This window comes from Silurus meridionalis, chromosome 14, assembly GCF_014805685.1.
Source record: "Silurus meridionalis isolate SWU-2019-XX chromosome 14, ASM1480568v1, whole genome shotgun sequence".
NCBI lineage: Eukaryota > Metazoa > Chordata > Actinopteri > Siluriformes > Siluridae > Silurus > Silurus meridionalis.
In genome coordinates this window covers 19,620,488-19,633,881 of record NC_060897.1, presented here as the reverse complement: position 1 = coordinate 19,633,881, position 13,394 = coordinate 19,620,488, and the positions used below count along the sequence as shown (strand labels likewise).

At 42.0% G+C, this 13,394-nt stretch overlaps 1 protein-coding gene across 1 annotated transcript in view; it reads left to right on the top strand.

Annotated features, from left to right (window-relative positions):
- Positions 1-593: 593 nt before the first annotated feature.
- Positions 594-13,394, top strand: part of LOC124396608 (protocadherin Fat 4) — a 104,546-nt gene continuing 91,745 nt past the window's right edge. The window contains exon 1 of the mRNA XM_046865757.1: positions 594-6,274. Within this exon, the coding sequence (XP_046721713.1) occupies positions 1,169-6,274 (5,106 nt within the window). The 5' untranslated portion in view covers positions 594-1,168. The remainder of the gene's footprint in view (positions 6,275-13,394) is intronic.

Genomic DNA, 13,394 nt, shown 5'->3' with positions numbered 1-13,394 from the left:
ACGAAGGTGTAACCAGTGAAATTATCATTCGTTAAGATATTTCAATTGTGACATAAGTATATATGGTGTGTATGGTATAAACACCCCCCCTCCTATAATAGTTTATTAAAGTATTTCCATATAAGTATTAAAACAAATCAACTTTTATACATGGTCTTAAATGAAATCTTTCGGAATATCAGCCTAAATGTAAAGTGAAGCATAGATATGTTACTATAATATCATTTTGATATAAACAGTAACTAAAGTATAAATAAAAATATATATATTACATTAATTAAATTATTTTTGTTATGCAATAAACGAAAAAAAACATTTTTGAAATATTTTTGCAAATGTTTTTTAGACACTATTACAATTTATTTATTTATTTTTGTAAATAAACATGCATTTTCTAATTATTTATGTTTATTATAAGGAATAACGGTGCTCGTTACCTGCTTATTAGTTTGAATGGAGCTTTCCACCACTAATCAGAGAGCCCGAATGAGGCGGGATCAGTCCCCGTTGTCCAATAAAATCGCTTGTGGGCGGGGCTTCGCTGCGCTCGGGCTTTGTTCTCCGAGACAGGAGTGAAGTTTAGGCTCCGTTATTCTGCCGCATATTGCACTGGACCTGGAAGTCTCAAACCAGCGCGTTCTGCTTTTCTTAAAAACTTTTCTTACAGACCGAGATTTTGATTTTTAAAGGACTTTTTGCAATTTGGAGGATTTTTTCCTTTGTTCTGCCACAAAGCTGGAACTTTTTTCCCCTTTTTCTTTACAATGGAAACTTTTCCATCCCTGGCATTATGAGCAGAGGAGAGGCACGGAGAACTTCTATGGGCTTTCCAGGACTAGCTCTGGCTGCGACTAAAGGCATTTTCAATGTCATCTTTTTATACATTTAAAGTTTTTCTTTTGCATTCACACCTGTTGCATTGCAGACTTTTTTTTGCACTGATGCCTGTTGCATATTAATGCATTGAAGAAGCCAAAAGAATATCAGTATTTCCCTCTGCACAGAAACTCGAAGCAGAAAAAAAAGAACATTTGCATGATTGATGCATGAGAAATACACGCCGAGCCCAACGTCGGATTGTTTTTGAACGGTTTTCGTTCTTCTCTGCGTTCTTTGTATTTGGAGTGGATGCATCTCTGTTTGAGAGAGCTGGACTGGCACTTTCAGCATGGAGCCTTCAGGTAGGAGTCTGTCTGCATTTCAGCTGCTTCTGTTGATCTTTTGGACTTTATGGCAACGTTCCTCGTCCAGTCAAATTCGACACGAGTTCCACGTTCGGGAGGAGCAGCCGGTTGGCACTTATGTGGGCACTGTGGAACCGAAACCGGGATTCACCTACCGTTTTGGCGAGAGCCACAAACTGTTCACCATCAATGGGACGAACGGCGTCATACGTACGTCCTCTGTGATCGATCGAGAGACCCTGCCGAGTGACATAATCAACGTTGTGGTGCTGTCCAGCCAGCCCACATATCCTACTGAGGTCCGAATTGTAGTTCTGGATGTGAATGACAACGCACCTGCGTTCCCAGACGCAACCATCGCCGTCTCGTTCAGAGAGGACGCGGTCAGGGGCAGGCAGGTCATCCTGGATACTGCAACGGACGCGGACAATGGTGTCAACGGAGTGGACCACAATACTTACCGGATCATTAGCGGCAACGAGAAGGGAACTTTTCGCCTGGATGTTACTGTGAACCCCAGTGGAGAGGGTGCTTTTTTGCATTTAGTGACCACCGGCGGCTTGGACAGGGAGCTCACGTCCTTCTACCAACTTCTTGTTGAGGTCCAAGACAAAGGGGAACCTAAAAAATATGGCTATCTCCAAGTAAATGTCACGATTCAGGATGTCAATGACAACCCACCCATGTTTGACTTGGATCAGTATCAGACAAGTGTGTTGGAAGATGCAGCTGTAGGGTCTAGTGTTTTGAAGGTTGCAGCCACCGATCAGGATGAAGGTGCTAATGCAGACATCAGGTACTTTTTAGACGAAGGAACTCCTTTCCAAATCGATCCGAAAGCAGGTACTATAGTTATTAAGGAGGCTTTAGATTATGAGAGTAAAAAAGAATATTCCTTCACCATACATGCTAAAGATAATGGCGTGCCATCACTGTCAGGAAGGACAGAAGCAACAATTAAACTTCTTGACGTGAATGATAATGACCCCGTAGTTAAGTTTAGGTACTTCCCCACCACTTCAAAGTTCGCCTCAGTCGATGAAAATGCACAAATTGGAACAGTAGTAGCATTATTGACCGTTTCCGACTCAGATTCTCCAACAGCTAATGGTAATATATCTGTTTCTATACTTGGAGGAAATGAGCAGGGCCATTTTGAAGTGCATACTTCACCTGTCCCTAACCTGAGCTTAATCAAAGTGGCCAGTGTGCTAGATCGAGAGCGGATATCCTCCTACAACCTTACAGTATCTGTGTCCGATAATGGAAAACCCGTGGCTCGGTCCTCTTTCGCTAGCCTAGTCATCTTCGTGAATGACATCAATGATCATCCACCCATATTCCAGGAAGCGGTGTATAGGGTCGATATTAGTGAGGATGTTCCCAAAGGCAGCTACATTAAAGGGGTGTCAGCCACCGATGGTGATTCTGGGCAGAATGCGAACCTGCGTTACTCGCTTGTGTCAGGAAACAGTTTGGGCTGGTTTGTCATTAGTGAGAACAGCGGCTTGATCACTAGTGCGGCTGTACTCGACAGGGAAACTGCATCTGAAATCACACTGAACATAAGTGCCAAAGACCAAGGGCTGCAGCCTAAGATATCATACACCACACTGATTGTAAACATTACAGACGTAAACGATCAAGTCCCGACGTTCACACATGACATCTATTATGTATCACTGGTTGAGCATTCACCAGCCGGTAGTGAACTCCTTCGACTGTCCGCTGTAGATACAGATCTTGGCGCCAATGGCACGGTACAGTTCACGTTTGACTCAGAATCGCCAGCTAACGTGCATGAGTTGTTCCGGTTAGATGCAGCGACAGGGAAGTTAAGCACTGCTTCCGAACTAGATAGAGAAGAACAGGATTCCTACCTGCTGTATGTCAAAGCTACCGATGGAGGTTCTCCCTCGTTGCATTCTACTGCCAAAGTCAATATCACGTTAAAAGATATAAATGATAACAAGCCTGTCTTTTACCCCGTGCAGTATTTCGCTAACATTAAAGAAAACGAGCCTCAGGGATCGTATGTCACGACCGTGTCAGCCTCCGATCCCGACCTGGGTAGAAACGGCACCGTGAGATACACCATCACTTCCGGGGACACGTTCAAGTTTCACATCAACAGCAACACAGGCAAAATTTCGACCCTAGTGCTTCTGGACAGGGAAGAGAAAACGACTTACCAGCTAAAGGTTTCCGCAACGGACGGAGGAGACCTACACTCCAATATGAAAGGCATTGTAACTGTTAACGTGATTGATACTCAGGATAACCCACCGTCTTTCAGCCAGAAGGAATATAGCTTTGTTGTTTTTGAAAACATGATCCATGGCACAGTAATAGGAACAGTGTTGGCAACTACAGTTGACTTAAACACTAATATTAGTTATTTGATAGCATCAGGAGACCAGAAAGGACTTTTTTCAATTAATAGTGGAACAGGACAGATAACTGCCACTGGACTAATTGACAGGGAGGAGCAGGTGTTTTATCAGCTGAAGGTGATTGCCAGAGGTGGAGAGGTAACCGGAGAAGCAATAGTCAACATTACAGTAAAGGATCTAAATGACAACGCTCCTCATTTTCTCCATCCCGTGGAGCACGTAAGCGCGGTGGAGAACTGGAAGACGGGTCATCACATCTTCCAGGCAAAGGCTTTTGATCCTGATGAAGGTCCTAATGGTATGATAGAGTACAGCCTCCAGCAAAACCCCAAAGGACTTTTTCATATTCACGAGAAACATGGACTTATCACGCTTATTGGACCTCTTGAGGTTTCTACTAGCTCATACCAGGTGGAGGTTTTGGCCTCGGATTGTGGTGTTCCACGGCGCACCTCCACCCTCCTCTTGACTGTCAGTGTGTATGACGTCAATGACAATGCTCCTGTATTTGACCAGCTCTCATACGAAGTTATCATTTTAGAGTCGGAGCCAGTGAACAGTCGTTTTTTCAAGGTGGAGGCTACAGATAAAGACTCTGGAGTAAACGGCGAAATAGTGTATGACATTACGGGTGGGAACACTAATGACGTTTTTGGGATTTTCCCTGATGGACAGTTGTACATTAAGTCAGAGCTTGACAGAGAAGTACAGGACAGGTACAATCTGCTACTGGTGGCAAGGGACAGAGCGGTGGAGACGCTAAGTGCTGGTGTTAACGTGACTGTTATTCTGGATGATGTCAATGACAACCGGCCACTTTTTAATAGCACAAATTACGTGTTCCACTTCAAGGAAGAGCAACCCCGAGGTTCACTGGTCGGACGAGTTTTTGCAGAGGATAAAGACTTTGGTCCTAACAGCGAGGTGAGGTACTCTTTTGAAACACCACAGTCAAACTTTGAACTTAATGCCATCACTGGCGAACTGACAAGCACACTCCAGTTGGACAGGGAATCTCTGATGAGGCAGAGAGGTACGGCTGTTTTCACCTTTGCGGTCATTTCGGCGGATCAGGGACTTCCCAAGCCTCTCAGAGACCAAGCCAAAGTGCAGGTCTACATACAGGATATCAATGACAATCTACCCAAGTTCACCAAGGACATCTACCAGGCATCCATTTCAGAGTCGGCACAAAACTTGACACAGCTACTGAGAGTGTCTGCTTCAGATGTGGATGAAAACAAAAATGGACTGGTGCGCTATCGTATCTTGGAAGGCAACGAGGAAAACCAATTCAGCATTGACAACAGCTCTGGTCAAGTCACACTTGTGGGGAACTTGGACTACGAAACTACATCCTCGTACTCGCTTAAAATCATAGCCGAAGACTCTGGAGCAGTCCCGATGTCCTCTTCTTGCTTGCTGAGCATTCGCGTTTTGGACGAGAATGACAACTCTCCATTTTTTCCAAAGTCCACCATTACAGTAGACGTTCTAGAGAATATGCGGATCGGAGAGCTAGTGGCATCCATCACAGCGACCGACTCAGATTCTGGATCCAATGCCGATATAACGTACAGCATCACAGCTAACAACAATCATGGCACTTTTAGTATTAGTCCCAGCACTGGCAGCATCTTCCTCGTCCGAAAGCTGGACTACGAAACTCAGTCTCTCTACAAACTGAACATCACTGCAAAAGACAATGGAAGGCCTCAAAGATCCTCCTCTATCCCTCTTGTTATTCATGTGCGAGATTTCAATGACAACCCGCCTGTTTTTACTCCCGGTGATATTTTTAAGTCCATCCCTGAAAACCTTCCTCTGTCCACCTCTATTATGGCAATCACAGCCCACGATACAGATGCAGATATTAATGGGCAGCTGGAGTACTCAGTAGTGCAGCAGACGCCAAGAGGAAGCCATTTCCGTATCGATCCAACCTCTGGAGTCATCCTGACGAGCAGTGAGATTGACCGAGAGTTCTCGAATATGTTTGAATTGACCGTCAAAGCAACAGATCAGGCAGTCCCAGTTGAGTTCCGTCGTTTTGCACTGAAGAATGTTACGATCTGGATCACGGACCAAAACGACAACGTTCCCAACTTCGTCTCTCAAAACGCCCTGGTTGCTGAACCCAACATTGTAATTGGCTCGATCCTGACAACAGTCATAGCTTACGATCCAGATGAGGGTGCAAATGGAGAGGTGGAGTACGAGTTGGTTAAAGGTGATTCGGACACTTTCATCATGGACCGCTACAGCGGTGACATTCGACTGGCGTCCCAGCTCATCCCTTCAAAACTCATTTATAGCCTCATTGTCTCTGCCACCGACCATGGTACGGAGCGTAAAACCTCCCGGACCGAGTTGACCATCATTCTTCAGGGCGCCGATGGGCCTGTATTCTCTCAACCCAAATACATAACCATTTTAAAGGAAGGTCAACCTCCTGGCACCAATGTCATCTCGCTAGATGCTTACAGCCCTCGAGGCTCTGCCACCAAAGTGGAGTATTTCATCGTAGCCGTCCGGAGTGGCGGAAAAGCTGTAGGAAGGCTTTTCACCATTGGCCGTCACACGGGAACAATCCAGACAGCAATGGAGTTGGATAGGGAACAAGGAGCCGATTTATATCTTCTAGATGTCTACGCCATTGAGACAGAGACCAACCAACCCCGAACTCAGAGAGCCGAGGTGAGTAACGGCTTGTTTTCCTGCTCGGCCGCATTCGTGTTGTTTGCCTTATTTTATTGGGAAAACTTAATCGGGTTAAACGTTTTTTTGGAAGCGTGCGCTTGTGATTCCGATGATTCTTGCATATTATGCTCGGAAGGCTCCAAGAAAATGAGAACTCATGGCTGTGCAGTAACATATGCTGAAGTCATTGGCCTGGTTTAGAGGGATCAAGTTTTCTGATGGAAATACTGGCAGCCACACTCCAAGTTAAATCACACACACACACACACACACACACACACACACACACACACACACACACACACACACACACACACACACACAGTTTTGTGTATTTGTTAATTAAAACCCTGCTTTATGTATTTTTGAGAGAGATCTGGGTTGTGTTAGATGTAAATAACCTTGCACTTGAGCAAGTCATGGTTGTTGTAAGTGGGATTTTGTGTTTTTGGCAGTCGGTCCTTATTGTTCCAGGCCAAAAAAAAAAAAAAGAAATGGTTCACGGAGGCAATTGCTGGGTTTTTGTCTTAGAGAGGGAAGTGTGTGTGTATCCTGTGTTTTGTCGAGTTCCTGCCCAAACCAGCTGCTGTGAATTCCACAAATCAAGACCTCAGACAACTTTACTGATTATCCTTAGAATTGATTAGTTGTATTCATCATGTCCAAAACTGGGGGAGTAGGATGGTAGGGAACTATACATTCTGTTTTTAGTTTTGTTTGAGCTCAGAATGGGGGAAAAGAGGGTGTAAGTGGGGGTAGGTGTTTGGTTGGGACCGCATGAAAGATGGCGAAAGCAGCAAGCAGCGAGTGTTTCAGTCTCATTTTGATACCTGTCTCCAACCGAGCAAGGGGTAATTACGCTGGATCCGAGTTTTTTGGTAGAGATTGAAAGCCGGGTGGTCCCGCTATTGTGCCACCGGCTCTGGCTCAGAGGGCAATAAATGACCGTTAAATTCAGATGACCCTTTAAGTCTTGCTGAATAGAATTTTTTTTCTCTCTTGAGAAAAGGAGAGTGACTGAAAAGGAAAACATTTGAAGCTGAAACCATGTTGTACTACTATGCTGTGATGCGTTCTCTCGTGCTCCTGCTAAATTGTCCCCTCGGGATAGAGCGAAAATCCTGTGCAACAGAAGAGAGAAAGACAGAGAGACAAAGAGAGAGTGGTTGGGGGGAACTTTAGTCGCACTTTTTGGGTGGCTAAGGCTGAGCTATTCCTCAAATGAAAACCAAATGTGATTCTATATATGAGATGAAGAAAATTTCAGCTGGAACCAAAGATTTTCGGTTATTACAGGCTTGATGATATGCATGTAGAAAACCCTTCCCTTTGCTTTTGCTCTTTCTTGGTAAAGCTCTGCAACATTTCCTTTGAGAAAAAATTATGTTTTGGTATTAAACTTTTTAAAGAATTTGTGGGGTAAATTACACAGTGTCCTGTACTGTCTTAGCACATTAACTCAGAAATAAATTAATGCAGAAATAACTGAAGAATTTAAAAGAAAATTGTCACAAAGTTCTCATAATACTATTGCAAATATCAACATGTCACAGTATACATTGTCTGAAAAGGTTAAAAACACAGAGTCTAATATAGACAGAGAAGACAGAAGAATTTGGACAGTGAATGAATGGAAGAAAGTTCGGTGGACAGACTTGATATTAGTGTCTCTAACAGAAGAACTTATGTAAGACAGAGAACAGCACCACAGTTAAACATGGAGGTGGATGTTCAAAGGTTTGGGGTTGTTTTTGGAACCAACATTGCTGCCATTCCATACTTCAACACCAGGCAATTTTGTCTGGACTTAGAACCAATACTTGGTTAATACCAACACTTCTCCATACTACAAGACAATGAACAGAAGCGAACGTCCAAGCTTTGGAGAGCAAACAGTGGGTTGAAGTGTTAGCACTAATGGAACGGCCTGCCTAGCCACCCCACCCAAATCCTATTGAACTGCTCTGAGATGAACTGGATCACAAGGTCAAAAAGAGATCTTCAACTAGTTAAGTTGGAAAGTTTTACAAGAGGCATTGCAAAGTATTATTTCTGTTTGGAGAAACGGACTGTCCGGATGCCAAGAGTGTGTAAATCTGTTATTCATGCTAACGGAGGCTTTTTTAATGAAAATAAAGTGGAACATCTGTACATTTATAGTTTTGTTTGGTCAAAGGAAATCTTCATAGCGTTTACATGACCTAGTTTGTTGCATAGAAACAAATGAAAAATGCACGAGTCTCAGAAAAAAACAGAGTAATGAAAAATATGAAGTGTTCTTTGAGAATTCGAACCTTTAGAACTATTTACGCAAATGTTCCTTTCATCAGGAATAAAGCATACTGAGGCATACTGTTCAATAAGAAGAAGTCAAGAAGCTTTGTCATTTTAACCGTATATAACTGACGCAGTACACAGTGAAATACGACGTTTCTTCAAAACCCTGGTGCTACATAAAACAACATAGAGCTACTTCACACTACATAGAGCTACATAACAGAACACAGAGCTAAGTACTAAAGTAAGTTGTCCTTGCCACATAAAGTGCATCAAGGGAAATAGTCAGTGACTGGGTGGTGTGGTGCGATGCAACCCAAACATTATCCTTTATTTTTACCACGCATATACTACTAATATACTACTGGTTATCAATACGTGTTTACGTTTTTCTGTCTCCCATAGTGAAAAGCCTATTGCCTAAAAGAAAATGCTGACACTGGAGACTCCTTTACCATATCAACGTTGCTCTGTTGACTGCTGTTTACGCATGTACGGTCCAAGTCTCTGTGTACGCTGTTGTTAGAGAACTGGAAAGAGAAAAACAGGTCGTTTGGACTAAATAATGATGTTATAAAATGCTGTGTTTCGGTCTGTGTAGCTGGCGCGCGTTTGATGATGTCATCGTGAGTGAAGAAAGCTGGATCTTTATTTAATTCTTTTCACCCCAAAACATCTTCGTTCAGGCATCTTTAGTCAATAATGCATGAGTGATCATTGTGTGTGTGTGTGTGTGTGTGTGTGTGTGTGTCATTTCATTCACTAAACCCCCCACACACACACACACACATACACTCACTTTAACATTTTGAACCAATGAACCAAAGCCCATCTATAGCCCATCTATTATTTCTCTCTCTCTCTCTCTCTCTCTCTCTCTCTCTCTCTCTCTCTCTCTCTCTCTCTCTCTCACACACACACACACACACACACACACACACTTACCCCTTGCCTTTGCGTACAGTATATAGATACATGAGTCTCTGTACCATCTGCCTCATCTAATACTGCATTCTCTCTCTCTCTCTGTCTGTCTCTCCCTCTTTCTCCCACTCTCTATCTCTGATTTAATGTTGTTATCCTTCTTCTCGTCCCTCATTTGGTGACAGATTTAGGGATTGGACCTGAAAGTGAACCTTTCCCTCTGTATCTCTTTCTCTCTGAGCGGTCGTAGGTTCAGGGTTTAGGACGTTTAGGGAGCTCCTACATTCCAACAAGAGACATCGAATAAGACACTGAGCAAGGGACTGAGGTTGAGAGAGAGAGAGAGAGAGAGAGAGAGAGAGAGAGAGAGAGAAAAAGCAGATGGCCGGAGAAGATAGAAGTGTCTTATGAGTTTGTTTAACTACAAAGACTTGCTGCATTTGTGTGCACTTTTTTTCCCGCTAGTTTCTCACTATTGTTCCACTCTTATGCCTTTCCACAGTTAACACACACACACACACACACACACACACACACACACACACACACACACACACACACACACACACACACACACACACACAGAAACTAAAAATAAACATTTACTAGCATTTCTGAGTAAAAGTGTTACAGTTAAAGCTAGCATGGATTTTGACTAAATCTTTACCCTATGACCACTACTAACACAATGTCTAAGCAAACATGCTCCAAGCTAACACTTCTACTATTGCTTTTAAGTTAAAAAAATCTACCAAATACCCCTCCCAGCTTCATGTAATAGTTGTTCAAATCTAAACTAGCATTGGTTTTATGCAAAACTGCTTGCTTCTTGTGCATCACATTCATGTAAAAGACTGAGTGTTCTTTCAGCATTCAAGTGTAAAACGTTAAGCACTTTTCATAACAATCAGCACTTTTGGCAATGTTCTAAAATCAAGGCATCGAGCTTTAGCATTACATTTAGATGTAATGATGTTCCCAATGTTGGAATTCATCATTTTAGCACTGCAAAATGAACACTTCATAGAGGAACTAATAGAAGCTATGTTTTAGGGCAAGCTTTAAATCTAAGGCTTCCCAAATACATAAATCTACATGAAATGAACACTTTCAGCATGGTGCTGAGGTAAAAGTGCTACAATTACCGCTTCTAATGTTGAAATTCACAACTTTTTAGCGATTAATCTCAGAGAAAAAAAATATACGATTTTTAAAATATGTTTTGGTCAAATTGTCAAAGTTTCTAGAATTAAAATTCAGTTTTATCATTATGTCTTCTCACTTATCATGTCTTTCTGTCTTTCAGTAAAAATATGAAGAATTTAACAATTTTAGCAGCACGTCTTAGTTAGAAAGTGACATTTTGACATGTATTTTTGTATTAATGAAACGATGCACACTTCCTACAGTAGCAGTTGTAGCAGCATGTCCTGATAAAAGTCTTAAATCTGGTGCTTACAATATATTTTTTAATTCTATATTAAATGACATTTTTAGTATATTGTTTTAGTAAGTATAACAATGTAAAAATCTGACCATAACATTGATATGTGCTTTATAAACTAACTAAAAAACTACATGAAATTAGCGGTTGGCACCATGACTTGGGGTAGTGGGGTAGACATCATTTTTGAGCAAAAAAGAAGCTCTACTTTACTAATGCTTGTTTAATCTGAAAACCTTGTTTTTCAGAATAAACAAGCTGAAAAGGAACATGTTTTAGCATCACGTCACAATGTTGTCCTGAGGCATTAAGCTTAATAATGTTAACGCTTGAAAGTTTAATACTTCTACATAGTTCTCATGGTTGAAAACAAAACACTCAAACATTAACTCAAGAGCGCCCCAGCAAACCCAGCTATGTTTTCCAGGACACGCTGTGTTTCTATGTCCTAACATTGTTAGTATGATTGGGTCTTAGTAAAAACCAAATGTTTTGATGCAAATGCTGTGTAATTGGTTATATTATAATTGCGTAACAACGTGGTTGCTTGTGTTGAAAGGAAATTTTGTCTTTTTTTTCCCTCCTTTGGCAGTTCAGACGATACAGACCTTCGCTATGTGTTTGTAGAAGTCTGGAGCCATAACCCCCCCTCCACAAAATTTCATTGTTTTCCTCCTGGAAGCGTTTTAGTTCGGTTTTCAGCATTCTTAGCATGGAGTGCGTTTACTGAACTCTTTTCAATACAGAGCGATAGGCTCTGTCTGGGAGTCAGGAGGAAATGCCATTAAGGTATTATGAGAGTCAGGAGAGAGAATGTAACTTGTAGTGGGTGTGTGTGTGTGTGTGTGTGTGTGTGTGTGTGTGTGCGTATGCGTTCGTGATCGTTAGTAGCAAGTAAGCTAATAAATCAGTTTGTGTACACGCAGAACCCTATCCGTTATGCAACCTCAGCAGAACACACACGTGTGCATCAGTGTGTGTGCATGCATGTAACTACTTACCTAACCCTGTAGGTGGTCTATGAAGGTTAAAGTTGAAGAATGTTATATGTGTGTGTGTCAAACTAAACACAAGTGTATACCCAAGGGTGCTTTCACACCTTGCTGAATCCGAATCAGACAAAAATGGATACTTTTAATGCGTCAGCTGTTTGGTTCCACTTGGTTTCACGTATACGGGCTGTCATATACATAATTTGGTTGAAATATTGTGTGTACCAATGTGGGACCAAATATAAGTGCTACAGCTAGCATTAATTAAACACCATCTCACTCAAATACTGTGTTGTCGGTGGTCATTTAAGTCCAAGTTGGACTCTAATGAATATCTGAAATCCAGTGCTAATCCCCTGCTCAAATCCCTGTAATACTAAAATAACTCATTTGACCATCGTACTTGTCTGAAAGTTCTTGCTGTTGAATAGAGTTAAGTATGAATAGTGAAAATAGGGATATTTTGCATTTAAGCACTGCACTAGTCATCAATGATGGAACTATAATGAATGGACATGATAGGTTTCCTTTTGACTTTCAAGGTTTCTTCCTCATGCCATCTCACAGAGTTGCCGCATAAACTTACTAACAATTATAAGGAACTTATAGGCCAGGGGTGGCCAACCTTTCAGAGACCGAGAGCCACATTTTTGACTGTGTTACCGCAAAAAGCCACATCATACACATGGGCACACATGAACATCACCCATCCTTTCCTCTTACACACACACACACACACACACCTCTGCTCAGCCAGATTTATTGTAAATGTCACACACCAACATAATGACAGAAATGGACTCCTACAGTTCTAAGACCACAGGACAGTCATTTTCAACAATGAACATTGTGTGCACTGTCTCACACACACAAACTCTGTTTAACCAAGTCCACAAACAAAAATATAATAATTAACTATAGCGTTTTTCTTTTACTATGCATGTTACTTAGTGGGACTTTTGGCATTCCTTGCCTTGAACAATCCCCTTCAAATCTGCCTCGTATTCCGTTGTTGCCACTCGAAGCAATTCTTTCACGTGTGTCAGTCAGAACAGATCTATGCTTTGATTTCACGTGTTTCAGTGTAGAAAACAAGGAGTTTGTGGGGTTTTTTTATGTGCGTGTTCACTCCGCTTGAGTGTAATACGGTATTTTCGTCAAATGCGCATGTGCTTGAGATGAAAATACCGCAGGGGTGGGCAATTAATTTTTACAAGGGGCCACATGAGAAACCTGAATTGTGTCAGAGGGCCACACCAACGATAATATTTTAGGGATGCACCAAAATGAAAATTCAATTCAAAAGGCAATGAATTCCATAATTTTTTGTGTTGTGCCTTTTGCCTCGGCACCATCACTGGAAAACTTTCCTGCCTTTTCAAAAACGTCCTCTACAGACGGAGTGCGCATGCTCGGATTGACTTTACTTTTCTGCGCCGCGTTCTTCTCATATTAGAATGGCAATCGGGATGTTTGGATT